This window comes from Pogona vitticeps, chromosome 1 (genome assembly GCF_051106095.1).
Source record: "Pogona vitticeps strain Pit_001003342236 chromosome 1, PviZW2.1, whole genome shotgun sequence".
Classification (NCBI taxonomy): domain Eukaryota; kingdom Metazoa; phylum Chordata; class Lepidosauria; order Squamata; family Agamidae; genus Pogona; species Pogona vitticeps.
In genome coordinates this window covers 202036068-202058258 of record NC_135783.1, presented here as the reverse complement: position 1 = coordinate 202058258, position 22191 = coordinate 202036068, and the positions used below count along the sequence as shown (strand labels likewise).

General features: G+C 40.5%; 1 protein-coding gene across 4 annotated transcripts in view; it reads left to right on the top strand.

Annotated features, from left to right (window-relative positions):
* Positions 1-22191, top strand: part of RAPGEF4 (Rap guanine nucleotide exchange factor 4) — a 200433-nt gene that overhangs the window by 151464 nt on the left and 26778 nt on the right. For all 4 annotated transcript variants that reach the window (XM_072980154.2, XM_072980149.2, XM_078394208.1 and 1 more), the window contains 8 exons: positions 1528-1604; positions 3460-3606; positions 4829-4947; positions 10305-10393; positions 12637-12715; positions 17807-17957; positions 19710-19798; positions 20832-20862. In XM_072980154.2, the coding sequence (XP_072836255.2) occupies positions 1528-1604; positions 3460-3606; positions 4829-4947; positions 10305-10393; positions 12637-12715; positions 17807-17957; positions 19710-19798; positions 20832-20862 (782 nt within the window). The remainder of the gene's footprint in view (positions 1-1527; positions 1605-3459; positions 3607-4828; positions 4948-10304; positions 10394-12636; positions 12716-17806; positions 17958-19709; positions 19799-20831; positions 20863-22191) is intronic.

The window sequence follows — 22191 nt, the reverse complement described above, 5'->3', positions numbered from 1 at the left end:
TACTCCCTGGTGTATAGTCTCCTTGCTCTGATTCTGTGACATGCAAGAAAAATTGTGATCATCCACCTGCAATCAGAAGGGCTTCCACTATTCTGCCACTGCAGAACTCCTGCCTCGCAGTTTACTGAACACGTGGTGTTGGCCTTTGGAATCCTAACTGCTATAGAGATTTTGTTTGTTTTGCTGTGGTATCCATTTCCAAAGTGGCAGCTGCATTTGTTTGTTGGTACAAAAGCAGCAACAGTCCTTCAAGCATTTCAAATGTTTCACAAATTTACTGTTGCATGAGCTTCAGAGGACAAGCAGAGGTGTGCAGATTTGTGCGTTTTGGACTACAGCATCCAGGATTCCCCAGGAAGCATACACAAACATCTTGCACACTTTTAAACTGCATCATTTGAAGTGGGCTCCAGTTCACAAAAACCTCATAATAAATTGCTTAGGCCTGTACCTCCCTGAGCAGTAAAGGTAAAGGTTCCCCTTGACAATTTTTGTCCAGTCGTGTCCGACTCTAGGGGGCGGCGCTCATCCCGCTCTTCAAGCCATAGAGCCAGCGTTTGTCCGAAGACAATCTTCCGTGGTCACATGGCCAGTGCGACTTAGACACGGAACGCTGTTACCTTCCCACCGAAGTGGTCCCTATTAATCTACTCGCATTTACATGCTTTCGAACCGCTAGGTTGGCGGGAGCTGGGACAAGCGACGGGTGCTCACTCCGTCACGTGGATTCGATCTTATGACTGCTTGGTCTTCTGACCCTGCATCACAGGCTTCTGCGGTTTAGCCCACAGCGACATTGGCAAAAAAAACAAAAACAAAACTTGCCAATGTTGTAAAGCGCGATGGCACCACTTGTGTCATTCAAGGAATTGTTCCTCCATACAGGAATGCCTGTTCTCCACTTGTGCAACACCAACATTTGCCCAAGCAGTACAATCCCAGATTGTTGTAGGTTGTGCCTGGGAGGACTTTCTGCTCAGTGGAATCATAGAAGAATGAAGTTGGAAGGGACCTATAAGGCCCTCAAGTCCAAACCCCTGTGCCCAGTGCAGGAATGCAAAGAATAGCTGCCAGGTGGTTGCCTAAGTTTCTCTTAAATGTTTTGGAGCACTCACCCCCTCTTGAGGTCATTAGTCCCATTTGTTGTACTGCTCTAAAAGTTAGGAAGTTTTTCCTGATATGCAACCAAAATCTGTCTTCCTGTAACTTGAGCCCATTGTTGCGTGTCTTGCACTCTGGGATGGTCAGATCCTGTCCAATGAACAGAATAAGCACAAGATCCTGGCTTTAGTCTTTAAGGTTCTACAGGAGCTCTAGTGGCTAATCTCAGTATGTGTATTTTTTATTTTAAACTCATATGAAACTGCTTTTTGCTGCCCATTACAAGGTACGACTAAAAATAAAGAGAAGGTGACTTGTAATAAATTTGCCACACATAAAAAAATCATATTAAGCTTTGCAAGAAGATGGCTCATTGAATGTTTTGCTCTATTTTCATGATCCCTTCTTTTTTTCTGCTTTGCATAGTATTTAATCAAGGAGAAGAAGGAACATCTTGGTATATTATTTTAAAAGGATCAGTAAACGTAGTCATTTATGGCAAGGTATTGTCTTTTTAAACTCTTTACATTTCTTCCATGTTGAGTGTGGGGTGTGGGTGTATTGTGCATACAGGCACACATATGCATGCCCAAGTGTGTTCTGGATTTGAACTCTGTGGTTTTCAGCTCTGGAAGCAATGGGCTGCATCCTGTGGAAGGTCTGTACTAGTGGAATGCATTTTGATCTGCACAACATAAGTGACTTGCTTTGCACAGGTTTCCATTATCATGTATCACCATCTCCACTATATTCTATATTGTTCTGGAGGTTCCCCCCACCCCTGGATATATATGGTGAAAGGGAGAGCTTTGAAAATCGTATGCCCTGCCTTGCATGAGTGGAAATGCTTTCTGCTAGCACAGTGCCAATGCTGGATACAAGTCAAGATATTTTAATGGGCTCTGATCTGGGGGTGGGGGTGGGGGAGTCCTAAGCACTATTGAAAATCAGTGTTGTTTACATTAGTGGCATCAGATTCATAGAATCATAGAAAAGTGAAGATGGAAGGAGCCTACAAGGTCATCAAGTCCAACCCCCTGCTCAATGCAGGAATACAAATCAAAGCATATCTGACAGGTGTTTATCTAAGTTTTTCTTGAATGCCTCCAGTGTTGGAGCACTCACCGACTCCCAAGGTCACTGACTCATATGTAGGATATGTATAGATTGCTAATGATTTTAGCATGAAACACCAGTCTGAGCAGACATCGGTGTGCAAGATGGATGGCCAGCTAGTCAGAGCTTGGAAATGTTACTTCTGGAGACTACAGCTCCCAGGATACTCTTGGGAATTGTAGTGCAAGAAAGTAACTCCTCTAAATCTCAGTCCAAGTCAGCAGAAGGTTTTCCTTTGTTCAGCTCAATGGAGTGACCCTGATTTCATGGCAGTGCTGAATTGGCTTATGGTTTTAGCGCACATTTTACAGGAGGTACTGTAGCTGCTGAATTCTGTCCCTCAAACAGTTTTAGCACCTTGGATAGCTCCTTTACATTTGGACTGAAACCCAAAGTGGAATCATTGCACCCCACCCCATCCATGAATTCATAGTCACCAGCCTCTCCACCACCGCTAGCATTTAATGACTAAACAAGGGTTTCTGCTCTTCATTCCGGGTAACCTTCTGACACAGTACATTGTTCTGCAATTACAAAATACCTTTATAAGTTGATACCCATTTCTATAGTTTTGAAGGTGGAGGAGATGTGCAAGTCTGTTGCAAGAAAATCAGTAACAGGTTCTGCGGCAACTTAAATATGAATATATTATTATGGCATAAACATTAAAGTGCCACAAGGTTCTTTATAGTCTTTTATGCTGCCGTGTTTAGTTTACAAGTCACTCTGATTACAGAAGGTCTTTCAAAGATGGGATTTTAAAAAATCAGATTAAAAAGTCAAATATTTGGTTTCATGTTCAGAAAAAGTTAGTTCTCAGAAACTCTTCTGTGACTGAAAGCCACAGTATAACAAATGGAACTTCAGTTAACAATGCATTCTGACAATAGGCCAGAATACACTATCAGAGATTGGCAGTCATTGAAGAAAGTTTAGTATTCAACAAACATGCTTTAAAAAAAAAAAAGAACTTCAAAAACAGAAGAAGGAAATTGGGCTTCATTATTAGAGGCAAACGTCTGTCTATCTCTAAATCAAATTTCAGAGAACAAATCCTATTCTTTCTTTCCCTTTGTCTTACAGCCATGAATTGTTATCTTGCTATTATTTGAGCTGTTCATTTCTTGCCCTATACATTTGTTATAGAATTTAGCTTCAAAATCTAGTAGTGTTTGCATATGGACCAAACTCTAAATGATGGCTTCTCTGTGTAAATGTGTTTTCTCCTGCTGATGTTTTTAGGGTGTGGTATGCACACTACATGAAGGTGATGATTTTGGCAAGTTAGCATTAGTGAACGATGCTCCAAGAGCTGCTTCCATTGTTCTGCGGGAAGATAATTGCCACTTCTTGAGAGTGGACAAGGAAGACTTCAATAGGATACTCCGGGTAAGTGTGTGTTTAGATAAGGACCTATTGAATAGGTGTAAATACTATCAAACTGGGCTCTGGAACCTGTGGCTTTCCAGATAGTATTGATTTCCACTTTGTTATCCATAGCCAGTTTGGCCAGTGATCGGGCATTGTAGAAGCTGCAATTTATCAATGTCTGGATGGCCAGAAGTTCATTGGGTATCTTTTTGGAACATCTGTGTAAAGACCGGATATCTTTTCCTCAAGTCTGTGTATGTTTCAGGTTCTTACACATTTGTGCACAATTGGAAACTATGGAATTGAAATATTGCTCTTCTGATGGTGTACACTCTTCCATTATTTGTTTGTTTGTTTGTTTGTTTAAACTATTTTTATCTCATCTTTCTCTTTGAAAGAACTCAATGTAATGATTGTAGGGGTAATGATTCTAGTGCATTGTTAAATGAAATGCAAGATAGGCCCATCATTTTGAAATCAGAGATCTGGAAAGCCAGATTAATTTTTCCACCACATTTTAGTAAAAAGAATATGTACAAAACTTTGACTTGAATGCAAGAAGACACCTGAATAGAAAATTGAAAGTTGCAGCAGTTTAAATCCACTTGGAAGTAGACTTACTGAATAAATGGGACTTAGCAAGTCAATATGTACATAGATTCCATTGTCTACTCTAGTTGAGACTAAAAATAGGATTTATCTCATTGACTTTGGTGTGGTTTAAGCATCTTACCTGAACACAGAATCCTTGTCTATGTTTCTGATCAGCAAGCGAGGTTGGTGGTGACCTCATTCCATTGAAAATCATAGATTTTAATTGCAAGATGTAATGAACTTCAATGTCAGTGGGGAGTTTAAACAGAAGCATCTCTCCTGGACTGGGTCAGGTATCTCCTCTCATCCAGCAATACAAAAACATCACCTTTTGAGTATTATCCAGTATTTATTTGAAGAATCGGAAACCCATTCCAATTTCATTATCTTGGATCTTCATTTGAGAAACTCTGCATAGCCAAGTTCTGTTCTTGAGGCACTGTTCATTTGGAAAAATGTTGGGGGAGGGGAGAATACCATTTTTCACCCATTCCCCTTCTGCTGAAGCCCCTTGGAGCTCCTCAGCCTAATGCATCTTGGAGGACCCAGTGGAGATGGCAGCTGGATCAGTGTCAGTTCTGCAGACGAAGGAGATCTCTCCTGCTTGTGGAGCTCTAACACATTAATTATTCAAATTATCTTTCAGGATGTTGAAGCCAACACAGTAAGACTTAAGGAACATGACCAAGATGTCTTGGTATTAGAGAAGATCCCAGCAGGGAACAGAGCTTCTAATCAAGGAAACTCACAGCCACCGCAGCATAAGTATGTTTTCCTTCCCCTGTGTCAGTGCTAGGCTGTGATTAATATTTCCAAATAAATGTGTATAACTAACTGTGCACTCTTTTTATCTGTGAAGGAATGCATTGTCTCATATTTGGAAGGAAATGATCAGCTAATCAGATATCCTGGAGTGCATGAGATATATGAACTACCCAACACCTTAAACAAGGTCCCTCTTCCATGCATAATCAGTCCCATGCAACTCCAAAAACATTCACCGTATGTATGGTAGTACCTTTTAACAAAACTGTGTGAGGTGTGAGAAATGTTATGATGAAGTAGAGCAAATTGTGGTGGCAGCTTCTAAAATCATACTGGTTTTATATTAAGGAAATAGATTTCCAAGTTGTCTAAATTGATCCATGCACCCAACTGGTTTGGTTCTGCACTCACAGCTGAAGAATTCAGGATGCAGAAGTGCATTCTTGCTATGAGCTGGTTTGAGAACGGTTTTGAAAACCTGCCCCTTAAAAATGAAAAATAAATTGCATTATTGAGACTATTGATGCCCGCGTCCAAGAAGGCATAATTTGTTCCTCGTTAGAGTCAACTTTCTGAAGATTACCTGCCATCTAAAGTATAACTTGCCTGCATTAATAACTCTGCTGACTTACAGACTTCACATTGAGCAGCTCAGGAATGCTGTTCCACAGAAAAAATAGTTATATACTTGATACAAGTGAGCCCAGCTTGTAGACATCATAATGATCTCCTAAGACTTCAAGAAGAGAAAGAATTCAAGCCATGCCTGTTTCTCCTTCGGGGAACAATTCAGGCCATATGGCTAAGCTTGGTTCGATAATCTAATGACTGCTCATGGTGTGAAATCTACCAACTATCCTTAAAAGCTCCTTAAAATTGTTTTGTTGTCTTCTAGAACTGTCCAAATTACTGTTGATGCTCTCCTAATGGTGACATCATGCCTTTCCATAGTTGTTGTGGTCCTACACATTTTCCTTGCTGTCCTAGACTTATGGATAGCACCATTCAAATACTATTACATCCTTCCAGAAGGGCTTTCCTCTCAGGCTCCAGTTTCCAGCTTTCGTTCCTTCCCTTCTTTTTGGTTCCATCAGATTGGACTTCACCAATACCAGGCCCTGATCTTCACACACACACAGAGAGAGAGAGAGAGAGAGACAGACAGACAGACACACAGACACACAGACAGAGAGAGTGTTCACACACACACACACACACACACACACACACACACACACACACACACACACACACACACACACACACACACACACACACACACACAGAGAGAGACAGACAGACAGACACAGAGAGAGAGAGAGTGTTCATGGCCTGGGGTTCGATCCCAGGTAGCCCGCTCAAGGTTCACTCAGCCTTCTATCCTTCCGAGGTTGGTGAAATGAGTACCCAGCTTTGCTGGGGAGGCAATGTGTAGCCTGCATAATTAACTTGTAAACTGCCCAGAGAGTGCTTGAAGCACCACGGGGCGCTATATAAGCAGCACGCTTTCGCTTTGCAGTACGTAGTAAGTAGATTATGATCTGATTCCTGCTGTGTCGCTTCATCTGTAGAGCCATACTACAGATTTCCTCTGTTGACGAAGCCCTGCCGGTTGCTCTAGGATTACCAGCTGGATTGCCCAAAGAAACCCTAAGTGTATGCAAACATCTTATTCAGTCTGCAAGATCAAGTTTTATCCTTGCCCTTTATTAATCTTTCTGGCATGAAAGATTTGAACCCCAGATTTTGATCTCTGCCTTTGGATAGTATAGGGATCTGTTCTTGGCATGCCAGCTCAATTTTCCTAGCTACAAACTTTATAAGAAGAGGGAGGAGATAAAGCTGAACTGCTCAGCAATGCTGAGCTGATACTTGACCTCTCTGAAGTATATAAACACCCTTCAGTTCTTGGATCTTCTCTAAATTGAGTTCTGAAGTTGATGGTGGCAGGAAAAAATATGAAAATTAGAGGTAAACAGAATTCAGGGCTTTTATCCTCCATATCTTCTACATGTAGTGATGTACAATATAGTGTGCTAATTGTACACTAGCACAATCTATTGTATATACAGTAGTGGCCACATGAGAAAGATTGGATTGGCACAATCTAATTTCTGCACCGGTGCTATAACTTGGCTGATCGTTCTTTGAACTATCTTTGTATATATCTTCCTTGGTCTCTTCATTTTCATACTCCTAGGAGTCAGTAGTAATTGTTACTATTATTGATGACTTCCTGAAATGAATCTATCCTGACACAGTTAATGATACATTTTATAAGGCATTTTTAATACACATTTTACAATATCTTTTAAATTTTCTGCACAGCCTTCATTTTCCAGAGCAGTCTATGATTTTGTCATCAGAATCAGGGAAATGATATGTTTGTGACTAAATAATTGTTTCCTAAAACTACACTTTCTACAACAGAAAATTGTGGAATCCTGGCAGTGGAACTGTGCTAATATGAATTGAATTTAGTTCATTTTGCATCTTGTTTCCAGCTCACTGTACACAAATGTATTCAGTTTATCACAATCTTTCCTATTACTGTAAAATATTCAGTGTATTTCTGAGCTGAATCTACTTGTATCATTTTACATTTTTTTAATCAGGAGGTTCAACATCCTTCCTGGTTTCTCCAAGGTTTAATCACTAGAGAACATTGGGCATGTTCTTTCATTGTTCTTTTTTTCCAGCACCATCTTCCTTTATCATTGCTGTGAGCTTCATTCTGCCAGGATGGCATTTATTCCCACGAAATGCATGAGTTTCTCAAGAAGAAGGCTTACTTTGGCAAGCTGCTGCCAGTAACTAGATAATAATGAGCAAGATGGTTGAGTGGTTTGCTGCGTGTAAGAGTGTGCCTTGTGCCATTTGCTTTTGGAACTTCAAAGTACAGTATAGATTGAAATTATGTAATATTTATGAGATTGTTAATCAAAGTGGATTTATTCCTTCAGATATTTCATTTGGTTCTCAACCAGTCTTAAGCTGTTTTGGAATCATCCCACGTTCCATTATGAAGTCGCTGCCAAGCTAGGTAGAGTTTGGACTGAAGCACTTTAAGGTGGCATCTCTGAAACAGGACTTTTTGTAGCTCTTCAGAAACTCTGCTTAGGACAAAATCGTACCATTTCTTCACTATTAAATGTAATAGCTTCTTGTGCATTACAGTCAATGAGATGTTGACAGTTTGCTGTTCAAAATAGTGAGCTCTTTCTTTGCAAAACAACTTCCAGATTTCCCTAGAAGGGGGAGTGGGGAAGACTCTTAAACATATCTGACTGTGTAGCTTTGATATGTCCTCAATATCAAGAAACGTTTGGCCCAGAAAATCACTGTGAAATATTTGGAATAATAATACTGATGAAAGAAGTTGTATCTCGGAATTCTTTTCATTCACCAGTGTCTAATCACAAATATCTTTCACATGTTCAGGATCTAGAGTAAGAGATCCCAGCGCAGTAGTATGACACTCAGAAAGCTTTTGGTACTAACTTGTCTAATTATGTTGAAATTTTAGAAGGCTGGGAAAATGCTTCAGTTTGGGAGCGCACATGGTCTGAGTGGAATTTGAGTCCGTTCCATGTTCCTCCACTCTTCCTGCCTCTCTTCTGCTACCTGCTGAGCCCTCAGTGGAGCCCACATGAGGTTTGAAGAGATGACTGTAAAAAAATATATAGATTTGTTTGAAGAGCTCACAGAGTAAAAATCTGCCTGCCAACTTCCTCTTCATGGGCATCACCTCTTAACTGACTGATCTCTTGCAGAATAGTGCTGCCAACGAGTCTTCAGGCACCGCAAGCCACTTCCACTGTTTCATTTCCACTTTCATATTCAAAGTACAGCAACCCAAACTCTCTCTCTCTCTCTCTCTCTCTCTCTGTCTCTCTCTGTGTGTGTGCTTCACTCCCTAAGATACCCAGTTAGTTTCTCTCTGCAAGGATGCTCACTTGGCTTAACAAGGGTTTATGTTCTTGGGACATCAATACAACTCTTCCCAAAGGGCTGGCAGGTAAAAGAAGTGTGTGATGGCCAGCGCTCAAAGTGAGGAGAAGCTCCCAGGTAGCTCAGCTCCATTACTTATTTCTCAGCAGGCGCTTTTGGGAGGGAAAATGTTTCCTACTCCCCCCCCCTCTACTTGAGTGCAGTAAAATGAGGCACAGTCATAAGAACCAAGTGGTATATTCAGAGGAAACCTTATACTGGGAAAGGGAACAGTGCCAATATATGCGAGTTCCTATTTTTTTAAATATAAGCCGAACCATGATAGTTCCATGCTGAGATTACAGGTTCTCCAAATGGGGGCAAAGCCACCATTTAATGATCCACCTTCTCTCAGCTAGCTACTGTTTTCTGTAGGTTACAGAAAGGGCATGATTTAGCTCAAAAGGATGGGGAGAGGGAATCCTGGGATAGAATTTATGGGTTTCCGGAGGGTCTCCAATGTTTCCCCTCATAATGCAAGAACTACAAGGCTTTTGGCCTTTATGTGGGCCTCACTGAGCTCTTCTTCCTGTTATTCCATGGGCCGCTTTACCTTTTCTAGCCAGAGTTCGTCATAAATCATTGCTCCATGTTGAGTTGAAAGTGAGAGACAGTATGTCAGTGTATATTTTAAAAAAAGATAGTTTGAAACATCTCAAGAAACTGAGTGGCTCAAGACATGCATCAGTCACCACAAGGAAGTTATGTGTGTTGTTAAAAGAGTGTCTGTTTCGTGTCTGAGCTGATCCTAACAATATGGTACCCATATCATCAACAATGCAGTCCTTTAAAAAAAATCCATCCATCCATCCATCCATCCATCCATCCATCCATCCATCCATCCATCCATCTATCTATCTATCTATCTATCTATCTATCTATCTATCTATCTATCTATCTATCTATCTATCTATCTATCTATCTATCTATCTATCTATCTATCTATCTATCTATCTATCTATCTATCTATCTATCTATCTATCTATCTATCTATCTATCTATCATCTTCATTGATAGCAGTAATTCTTTGTCTTTGTCTTTCACATTCCTTTCTGACTTGGATTTTTCCTCTGATAATTCAACAGGTTTCTGTGGGGATTCATTTAGATCTCAGATTGTCTTTAGACCAGTTTTGAAATGAAAACTAATAAAATTAAGCAAAGTGTTTAACTCAGAAATGTCATATCGCTAAAGTCATGCTAAAATCAAAATGGAAAGACATAGTCTATAAGATATTTTTTACGCATGTTAAATCTGGATTATTGTCATTCCCATTCTTGCTATTGTTGGCTGCTATTCCTCTTCCTTCTCCCAGCAATCTCCAAATATATTTTAGGTAATGTTTTCCTTTTTCCCCCCTTCTTTAGGTATATTGTGATGTCAGGAACTCCTGAGAAAATTTTAGAACATTTCCTAGAAACCATGCGTCCCGAATCAACGTTAAGTGAAGGAACTGGTAGGCTGGTTCCCTAAAAGTCCATTTGTAGTTTCAGAGCTTGGAAACCTTACTTTCTGGATTACAACTCCTAGAATTCCCTTAATAAGTATAGCTCCTAAACATGCCAACTGGAATATCTGGGCAGCTGTAACAACCTGCAACCCCCACGCCCCCCCCCCACATACACTTTCACAAGTTCTGTTGATATTAATTAAAGAAGTACTGATTTTTTCCTAATCTTCAACACACATGCCAGTCTGTTTAAATTCTTGGCAGGCAGACTCTATGCAAGGTTAGCTGCCAAGGTTTACATTTATATTTTATAGAGAGCTGTTGCTATCAGTGAGTGTTAGAAGTAGCAATATATCTGCCTTCCAAAATCCTGCAGCAACGACCTAGAAGCTGGGCAATAGTCATATGGAATTGTTTTGTTCCTGAGTTTCCAATTTCTCTTGGCAACAATTCATGTTACAGTATGTTATTTTTTATCCCCAAATTTTCCAACATAACTTCATTTTTTAATGTACAGTATTTTGAAACAGTCTTTCCCCCAAAAAATATATCTTTGGGCAGTATTCCATTTCCCAGCCACGTGCTATTTTTCTTTGTTATGTAGAAGGACCACCAACATCTGTAATCTTTAATTTACTTTTTTTTTTTTGCTTTTGCATTAGTTTAAATTTAAAGGAAAACAAAAGAAACATCTAAAACAGTTTGTTATGCATAACTGCAAAAGAAATCATGTTGTGGTCGAGATCCATTGGATTTTCTTAGTATTAAAATGCATTCATGTTTTAGGGGGCACAAAGATGGCCGTATTTTTATCGCTAGACTTCAAAGAGGCTCTCTAGGTTTAACATGATTCATTTTTTAATTTGAGATGTGCAGTAAAATAATGTCTGACTAGCTAAGAGTGTGACCCAAAAAGACAAGAAAGGCCATTCTATATAATACCAAAGGCCCATCTAGGCCAGTACTCATAAAGGCCAAGCATCTCCTTATGGGAAGCCCACCAAGCAAGACATGAGGAAAACAGCACTTGTGTCGCCCAACAACTGAGCTGTCTTGGATATAGCGTACAGCCATGGTATAACCATTAATGTCCATGGATAGCCTTATTTTCCATGAATTTATCTAAGCCCCTTTGAAAGCCATGCAAGTGAGTGGCCATCACTGCATCTTGTGGTGTGTGTGAATTCTGTGACTTAAAAATATACTGCCTGAAGGCATATTTGTTTCTCCCTTTCCTTAATCTCTCACCGTTCCGTATCAGTGAAGAACTGACGCATTGCAAGAAAAAAGGAAAAGAATTATCTCAATTTACCTTTTCCACACACTGCATAAAATTTTAATGCATCTTTGGTACTCATCTCTTTTCTAAGCTAAAGAGTTTAACCTTCCTGTGCAGAGACTGGCTCCAGCGCCTCCACCCGTGTGATAGCCCTTTTCTACCTTCCTCCATCAGCACTATGTCTCTATGCCATTGGCACCTAAGGCTCCACAAGCAAATAGGGGCCATTTCAAAGAGAACGTGAGCCTCAACTTCTACTTAGGGCTCAGTCTAAATGTGCCAATTGTTGCAGGAACATTAGCACACCATCTTTCGCTTGACCTGGCTCACTAGACCCTGGAGGTAGTCTGAGAACCTGTGGTGGTACCACAGTGGTATCCCCAACATGACTAAACACCATGCTGTACAGGATTTGTCACCTGAAACTCGGATCCCATCAGAACCTCTCCTCTCCTTTCCTCCTGTGCAGCTACAAGGAGATCGGGAGCCTTGGCTTTTGTTTCTGATTAATTACAACTGAATATACCATCTAAGTTCTCAACTGTGATTATTCTTAACTACATTTAGTGAAAGCAAGTACATTTCAAAAACTATTGTTTGAAGTTGGCTTGATTAAATTAATCATAGTTAAAATTAACTACTTTGTCTACTTCGTGTCACAGTAACCTTCAGGTTTTTAAAAACAGGAACAAAACACTTCTGAATGCATGCTCTCAGCTGCAGAAGAGTGAGAGGGGAACAGACAAACCTAGGGGGGAGTTAGACTTGTTCTTTTAATTGTGTGGGGTCTTCTTCAGATTCTTCCTGACTAGTTAAAAAATGGAAATCCATTTAGCAAATGGAAAATAGTAGAAGTTAAGTGTTTTGTTCAGTGCTAGAATTGGATGTAATTGTTCATTGGACTATGAAGCTACCTTGAGAACACAGGAAGGATTATTATTTGTTCTTACTTTTGGTTTTCTTTTCACAGATGGTGGTGTACATGATTTTGTTATGATGCACTGCACGTTCATGCCAAATAATCAGCTTTGTCCAGCACTGATGGCTCAATATCCTTTATGACAGCTACATACAAAGTCACACACACACACCAATAGATTTCTTCCTAGGGATGTACATTGTAGCATATTTCATACTCACAGACAGGAAAAGTCTTCTCACTTCTGGACAAGATTACATGCATTTTATGCATTTTTCACAATTTGCCAGCTTTGTGAAACATTTCAGAAGTGTTTTCGCATGAAAAAGTATTTAATGTAAAAAATATTTTGCACAAAATGAGAATTTTCAATATAAACAATAAACTACAAACTTCTGTGTAATAAACACATTTTTCTGCTTTTCTGCATGACCTTGTTAGCTATGTGTTGATGAAAAAAAGTGCAGGAGCAAAAAAAAAATTCACAGGGTTTGACTGCTTTGTCAATATGCAAAGAAACTCCTTTTTATTGCTCGTTTTTCACTTTTCCTTTCTGTGATATGCTGTGAGCTTTTGTTGCACCCTCGTATCCGTCTAGCATTTTTATTAAGTGGTGTTTGATTGCTGGGGACCTGTGCATCTCAGTATTCTTATTCTTGTTTCATTCTCTGTCATTTTGCAAGACTTTTCTTCTCCACAGAAATGATATATATATATATAAAGGTATATCGTTTAGTACCCAGTGTGGTACAGTGGAGAGAGTGACAGACTAGAACTCAAGAGGCTTGGGTTCAAATCCCCATTCCACTTGTGGGCATGGAACTGGTAATATCACTCTTCAAATATCTCACAAACCTTATAGCTACCTTATTAAGGTAGCTATGAGTTGATTTCCACTTGATGGCACATAACAAACAAGAGAGAGATGCCATTTAGAAGCCGTTTATATGTGCATTCATTATTCACATTCTTCATTGAATAAAATGTGTTTCTACACATCTTTGAATGTATGAATTTTAATTACATGCCTTGTAGAGACACGTGCATTGTTTCATGTGCATTTTTCCTTTTTGAGTCTAGGAAGCTTCTGAGGCAGGTTTTGGAAAAAGCCTTGAAAACAGTGGCTGTCTTTGAAGATGTGAATAAATATTTCCACATTGAAATACAAGCCCCAATATTTTCTTCCTTGGCCATAGTGACAGCAAGACTTTTTGCAAGCCATTTTACATGTGCTTGTCTTTCTTTTGTACCTTTCTCTGAGTATATTGGCTTTATCACCATTAGATCTTTTGGGAAATATAAAATTTCCATTCCCCCCTGCCCCAAAAGTCCTGAGACTAACTTGGAATCACTTTTGTTCTGTAGAGGCCATCAAGGACTATGAGACAGGAGGCAGAAGTAGTTGATTTCCAAAAATCACTGCCACGGGTAAAATAATCTGGCAGTGCCAATTTTCAGAAATTAAAGACTTTTCCCCCTTCCTGTCCTGCAGCCCCTGATGGCGTCTGCATAACAAAAGCGATCCTAAGGAAGCCTTGGAAACTTTGGGGTGGGTGGGTGGAATCACACTTTTTAAATCTCCCTAAAAATGTAAAAGGCTGTGGCCGATGACATCTTCAGCCTTATGCGGTCTACATTCACTACTGGATTTCAGCCAACATCTGTGAAGTGCTTTGAATAGAGCAAAGTAACATATAAATGCTGAGCACAGTCATAATTTAAGAGTAGCACTGTGCACGTTCATGCACTTCAAACATGTAGCCTGGCATGGTGATCTATACTCTCTTTGAGTTTCATCTCTTACAGAAGAACTAGATCCCAGATTATATTGACAACAGAACAGGCTGTGTAGTTTGTTACAATTTTCAAACTATGAAATATGATGAAATCAGTATTCAGTCACAACATCATTGTTGATTAATACCTTAGAAATTACAGACTCTGGCATTTATTTATACATAACACTATTATGCTGATATGCAGCATGAGGATTGGGGCGGGCGGACTCTGCTTTTCCCTGTGATAGAATTTGCATGGGAGGAATTATTAGCAGAATTAAAAATAAGTAGATGACTAATAGGAATATGGGGGGGGGGAATTACTAGTGCCTGTGGTGAGTCACTTAATAAGCAGGTAAAAGGATATTAAATAATTACAGGGCTTGCACAATAGATGCCATGTGGAGAGAGTGACTCAGTGAAAAAATACTTGGTTTAGGAAATGTTACAGGAACCAAAGCTTGCATGATAACATCTATTCGCTACGTTCTGCCTCCATAAAATAGCTTGATTAACTTTTCTAAGCTCAACTAATTATTTTCCAAATTAAATAAAAATGTACATTTTTGCAAATGTTCGAAATCTCAGCAGTCAATCCAATATTGTGGTTTCCAAGGGTTTTATTATTATTCCCAGGAAATCATTAAGAAATTACCATTTAATGCGAATAGTTTCTAAATGTTGTCTTAACATTTATAGCTTTGGTCATAGCGTGTATATTTTACCATATCATGTGGAGACGCAAGAGATTTATTTTTCCTTATGAATTGCTTGAACTCTGAAATCATTTCTCAAGTTCTTCTTTGATATATAGCAAAGCCTTCAGGTTTTGATTTGAAGGGAACAGTTTATGTTGAGACCTCTATTCAAAATGGCCTTCTGTTTGTCCAAACTGTCATATGTGGAAAATGTTTGGGGCAGTTAATTCCACCTGAGATGCACAAAACATTATGGTGTCCAATTTTCCTTTGTTTCTTAAGTATCTCTCTATATCTAGTTGTCAGGCCTGTCTATCACTGTGCTTCAGAGGCAGAATTTCAGAAGTCACGTCAATGCCTATACACTAAAATATGCTTATCCTGGCACCAGAGTTCTAGATAGATGTTATCATGTAGGATAAGCACAACTGCCGAAGTAAGGCGGCACAGGACAGTCACTGTGCTTGATTTCCAGGTCAAACGTTGACCTATCGTAAGGGAGGCATTTTATGCTAGAATAAGCTGTCGGTTTTTTGAAGAACACCAATGTCCATGTCCATTTGAAAACAATTAGGTGCTCGTTTTCCCCACTGTAAGGACGTGGGCTGTAGAAAAGTTGCTCTCCGTCAGTGGAGCAAAATCGCTGCACTGGGGGCGGAGAAACCGTTTTGACATTTGGCAGAGATGCTTTGTCTAGCTTCCTTGTTGAAAGGAAGTTGGCTACTAGTTGGATTATATCAGGGAGAAGATTGCCTCCCCCTATTCATGATGGAGCCTCACCACCATGAGTACCAATACCCCTGCGTGAAGATCTGTCACGTTAGCCTTCCCACCTGTCCTGCCTTTCTCTTCTGCCACTTTTATTACTCAGTGTGGCGTTTACCCTGTGGCCCCTGCTTGTTTCACCTAACAAAGACCTCACCCGAGGATCCCAACACGCCCTTTAACACGCTGCCACCACTTGATCTCTTTATCAACCTATATTTCCTATGAAAGACTGAGGTCCATTCAGTGCTGAACTTTTAAACAGAAACAGGTTTATTGATTACACATTGTTTTAGGAATAGTTCTTAAGCACATTCTTAAAATTACACAAAGCTTCAGTATTTTACTTTAACCTCTTCTATCCTAATTACTACAGGTCACACTCTGACTAATCACTCCTTAAACACACACTCTTTCTCTCTCTCTGCCTCAAACCCCCTAACTTCTTTTTCTCCAAACTCTGTCTCTGACTGAACTCCTCTAGACTCTGACTCACCCCTCCCTTCTAGTTTCTTTGGCTCCGCCTCCCAACAGCTCTCATTAGTACATGAAAATACACTGCTGAATATTCATACCAGGGGTGATTGCTACACTCAGTACAAAGGTTCCCTCTTTGTACTCCTTTCGCTCAGCAGCACCGCTCAAAGAGATGGTCATTCAGGTGGCAGAGTGCCATGGCCACTGACTTGAACAGCACTCCCCCTCATGCCCACCCCCACCTTACCTCTTTCCCCAGTCCTGTGCATCTACTTGTGGCAGGTTTTGCTCTCTAGCTTCTACTCAACACCCTGCTTCCCCTTGTCACCATGATGATGTGCTGATTCATCATCTTGCACCCTTTTTTGTGTGTCCTCCTGGTGGAGAGAGGGGGACCTGGGCGCTCAAGAGGGTACAAAGCAGGCAGGCAAGCTTGGAGATGAGCGGCCGTGGTTTAGGGAAAGGGGGCAGTGAGGGAGGCGTGGCAGGTGCCTTCCTACATGGTTCCGATCCTTTGCGGTTGGCGCTTCTTTCAGCATTTGTGGTAGGTGGCTGGGAAAGAAGCGAGGAAGGGGGTGGTGGCAATGGCAGTGGTGAGAAAAGCAGGGTTGACTTGAGCCGCAGGGTGGAGATGCTTCTCATGCCTCAAAGGACAGGAAGATCTGGGCTGGGTCTCCTCCTTTAGACCCTGACCTGCTCTTCTGCACTTCTTCTCCCCTTCTCTTCCTCCTGTCAGCCCCAGACCCCTAAACTTGCTTAACTCCAAGCCTGACAACATCCTGGAGTGGAATTCCATCCCACTGCAATTTGAAGGGCTCTCACAATTGCACCCTGGTTTTTAAAAGGCGTGTAGCTTCCCACTCCTGCAACAAGTGCATTCTCCGACTTAATGTCTCCAGCTTTGGCTAAGCCCAGTTCATGGACCTGTATTTTATTCATGTGCTCATCTATTTTATCACATTATAAGCTGGTTGATTCCCAAGTGGATCTTCAATGGTAGCATCCACTAACCCCCAAAGCAAACATTGTACACATTCTGGTGGTCCCTGGGAAAGATCTGCCAGGACATGGCACTTGCTGTTAATCATGTATAGATTTGGAGGGAGAATGCATTTCCAGTCCTTCAGCAACAGGCATCGTATTTTACACGATGTCCTTCACAGTGCAAAGAGAATGCACAGCACTGGGAAATTTAATGTGTTGGGCCTGTGTTGTTCAGAAAACTGGCCAGTTGTACTTCACTAGGAGAAGCCCTTCGGGTTTAACTTTCTCTCTCCCCTGTGTTAGATTAGGCCATTAAAAGCCACAAGAGTCTTTAATCTGGAAAGCATACAAAAATGTTATTGATCTGAAAAAATCCTTTTGGGCAGTTGTGTGTTTCATCGTACAGTATGTGCAAGGACTCACTGGGAATGCGTTATGTGGAGAGAAAAAGCTAGGAAGGCCGGAGAAAGGGTGTGGGGAAGTAGGAGAACAAATCCGTTTTCCTTGACATCGTGACACTTACCACGCTCAGCCTTCTCAGGGAACAGAGCAAGAAAAAATGGACTATGCCCTCAACAACAAAAGGCGAGTCGTTCGCTTAGTTCTGCACTGGGCTGCTTTGTACGGCGACCTCCTGCAAGAGGACGAAGCAGCGATGGCTTTCCTGGAGGTAGGTCACTACGGCAGCTATAGCTGTTTCTTTATACTGAATATTAAATTGAGGCAAGAGAGCGGAGTCAAAACAGGCTGTTTTTGCAATCTTGAGAATTCTTCCAATGACACTGCTTTCAAGCACAAACAGATCTTCCTGTCTCTTGTTTTAGTATTGTTAGGGAAAGGAGAAGAAGCAGGCATCCCCTCATTTGAAGAAGGGTTGTGCTTTGTTATATGGAAACCCCCAGGAAGACATGGGCATTGTCAAGATGGGAGTCTTAGGATGAAACTGGGTGAGGCACTCTGTCCCCGTTTAGAAGCAGAGCTGCCTTAATGGACAAGAGGTGCCTGTTCATCCTTGCACACGCTTTTTCCCACCACCATCTCTTTTATCTTGCCAACATGGTCAACACAGGCATAGTTTGCAAATAGAGATGAGCATGAAGCCCTTCGTTGTGCTTTGTCAACATTTATATACGGTGCCATGTGTTCCTTCCCTCAACCCCCCAGAATCCCCAGCCTGCCTCCTCGTCTGATTGGTTGGCTGCTGGAGGAGGCAGGGAAGGGAAGCCCAAGCTCCTGCCTGCACTGGACAGGCCACCTGAGCAGGAGGACCTGAGTGACAAGCTCTGGATTGTGAGTGAGTCAGCCAGTTGGGGTGGATGGGGGGAAGGAATGAATTTTGGTGAAGTGTGAAGAAGTGCTTTGTGCCTATCTCTACTTGCAAATCTTATTACTTTGAGGTGATAATCTGTTGCAGAGGATGATCAACCGCAAAGTGCAAGCTCAGCATCTCCTCTGGTGTGACTCTTGGCATGTATTTTAATGTTGTCATCCTGCCTTCAACATCCTGTCTTGCTCAAGTATCTTGGATGACAACTCCCATCATGACCAGTCCACACGGTCACCTCGTTGGGTTCCATTATTCTCAACTATCTGTTTTAGTCTAAAAGGTGGAAAATTAAAATGGCAAGACTGCTTGCCATATTTAAAAAGAGTAATAATAGGCTAAAATAATTAACAATGTGCCTTTCTTTAATTGTACTCCTGAAACAACCATTTCGTAGCTGGCATGACTAGTCCTTGCAGTCTCTTTTGAGATAATCTTTTGGTAGAAACAGTCAGTTTCAGAGGACATGTTCCTTCCTTTTGAACTTTTCTTATATGAACATCAATTTGTCAGAAAGCTTATTATTTAGTGGCTAGAATCTTGTTGCTTAGCATAGTAAGGTTCAGTAAAGTAAGCCCATTTGAATCAATGGAATTTACAAAGGGTTGACTCACCAAATCCATTCTGATTCAGTGGGCGTACTCTAATGCACCTTACTACACTAAGCAACAGGATTTCAGCCATAGTCTTAGGGGGTTCAAGGCTTGTCTAAACAATTTTGCTGAACACAGACTCTAGATGTTTGTGATATAACATTGAAGTTACCATTATCCTCATGTTTTGAATCATTTCTCCTTGTTTAAAAAAGGGAAAAGGAAACAACTCTGTCTGTTTTTAATAGGCTTTAAAAAGCTGTATATTCCAGTCAGTTACAAAGTATTAAATAAATGTTTATACTGTTATTTTAGTTGGAATTTATATACTTACTATTTTAAAATGTTATCTGGCAAACCTACATTTTGCTTCAAATGGTGGCATGAAATGTAAATAAATAAAATCAATATGTTTTTCGTAACTGACCTATATGTGATACATATCCAGACCAATCAATGGTGTTTTTGTTTTGTCGTTTGAAGAATATTCTTTATTATTTAACAGGAGTTTTATGTATCTGTATCAGATGATACAAGAGGGATCACAGCACTCAAAGACCAACTTCCAGAGCTAGAAAAGACTATGAAACAAATGTAAGTGCAGCTTTCTGTTCTTTGAACTCTCAATTATCTTTCAGAAATGTCCAGTACTAGACACACACCAAAAAAACCCCACACCAAACCATAATTTTTATAATAGCCACTACTCTAAAATTTACTTAGGATGTCTAAAGGAGTATCTGTAAGCAGACCTACCTAATGTTTCACACTCTTCAGTAAATATCTAGTATTATGAGAGACATTATGTTATGGTATTCTTGAGTTTTGCTATTCTAACAACTGACAGCTACCATAAAAATGGGGAACGTCAGTTGGCATCCTACTGATGTTCACGTAAAGTTAGTGTAACTTGCCACGGCTAACTATGGATAATTAATTGCCCACGTGCCAGAGCACCTCTCAGTTGCAGAGCTGAGCAGGTGACAAGGCACTTCATCCATTAGTTGCCATTATCTGTTCCATTATACAAACCTTACACACATCCAAGTAGGATTCTGGCCATAGAGGTCAAAAATCCTACTGATGTGTATGTCACTTGTCACTGCCAAGGTACATCTTGGTTTGCAAAACTGGGCATGTTAGGAGGTGGATGACCAAGATGTGTCATAGCAACTTATCAGTAAACCGCAATTAGTTGCAGCAACTTACACAAACCTTGTAAGGATTCGGAGCTGCATTTTGCCCTTCCTAGTATTTGGAAGGTCAGTGGAAACCGTTTTGTTTCAGCCAACACATTCCACCACCATCACCCCCTCTTCTTCAAAACTGTTGTGAATTATAAACTGCTTTGTGTTCATGTTTGTGGGATTCTGGGTGTTGTAGTCCAAAAAAGTAATTTTTCCAAGCTCTGTTACTACTTAAGATCATTTTTTTGGTATTTGTATGCACACTGTTGTTAGCATTAAATACTGTCTTTAAATACTGACGTAAGTTGCTTTGGGACTTTTTTAAAGGAGAAAGCAAGGGTAAAAATATTTTAAGTAAATAAATAATAAATTAAAATGGGGAACTGCTGCTAAACACTTTCAAAATAATTTTTAAACAGTGCTCTGTTTGCTTTTTGTAGCTCAGAAGAAGCTAAAGCACCTCAGAAAAAGGTAATGTGACGGGCACACATAAAAATAGCTACAGTGGGGTCTTGACTTAAGAACTACTTGAGTTAAGAACATTTTGACTTAAGAACCACTCTCATAGGAAAATATTGACTTGACTTAAGTACTTAGATTTGAGTTAAGAACTGAAAAAAAACCACGTGGGAGGCAGGGAAAGTGCAAAATTTGAACTTTCAGTTAACTGTTGGCCAGTGAAAAGGGTGCCTGTCTGCTTCCTCACTCCTCCCAGCATTTAGAGAATGGATTGGGAGACAGTCTTCAGACTGCCTGGTACTGTACTGCCTGGACTGTATTTTCCCTGCCTTCCCTGAACCTTTCTTGACCTAAGAAAAAAAGAAACAAAATATCCGCCTCTAGTGGTCGAAAGCGGAATAGCAGCTTCCCATTAGTTTCTATGGACGGAAAAGAGCAGATACGGATCAAATGGTTTTCAATGCATTCCTATGGGAAATGCAGATTTGACCTGAGAACTTTTTGACTTGAGAACCGCCTTCCAATACGGATTAAGTTCTCAAGTCAAGACCCCACTGTATTCTGCTAAGCACAGAAGATTACGAATCCTTATAGCTGTGGATTGGGGTTTGTGTGTGTGTGTGTGTGTGTGTGTGTGTGTGAGAGAGAGAGAGAGAGATAAGGAGACAACAAGTTCAGATACATGTACCATATTTTTCCATGTATATGACCCCCTTCCCACTTTTCTAACCCAAAATTAAGAAATGTAACCGGGTTTTAGCAAGTGGAGGGGGAAAAGGATCAAAGTGCTTTGATCCCTGCTTTGCCCCTCCACGTGCTAAGCCTTAGCAAAAAGAGGGGGAAGCAGGGATCAAAACGCTGCACGATCGCTTTGATCCCTGCTTTCCCCCTCCACTTGTTTTTGCTCTCTCCTCAGCTTACGTCCGTGTATAAGATGACCCTCAATTTTTAGTCTAAAGATTTTAGACAAAAGTATTGTCTTATTTATTTATTTTATTTATTTATTTGATTTTTACCCCGCCCCTCTAGACCATGTCTACTCGGGGCGGCTTACAAAATAAAACAAAACAGTATAAAAATATATAAAATCATAAAAATTACAACTACAGTTTCAATTTAAAACAATTAATTTAAAGAGAGGATTACCAAGATGGAATAGCAAAGAAAAAGAAAAAGAGAAATACTTAATTGACTGGAGGGAAGGCCTGCTTGAATAACCAAGTTTTTAACTGGCTTTTAAAAACACCCAGCGAGGGTGGCAGCCGAATTTCTGTTGGAAGGGCGTTCCACAGCCGAGGAGCCACCGCCGAGAAGGCCCGGTTTCTTGTTTTTTCCTTCCGG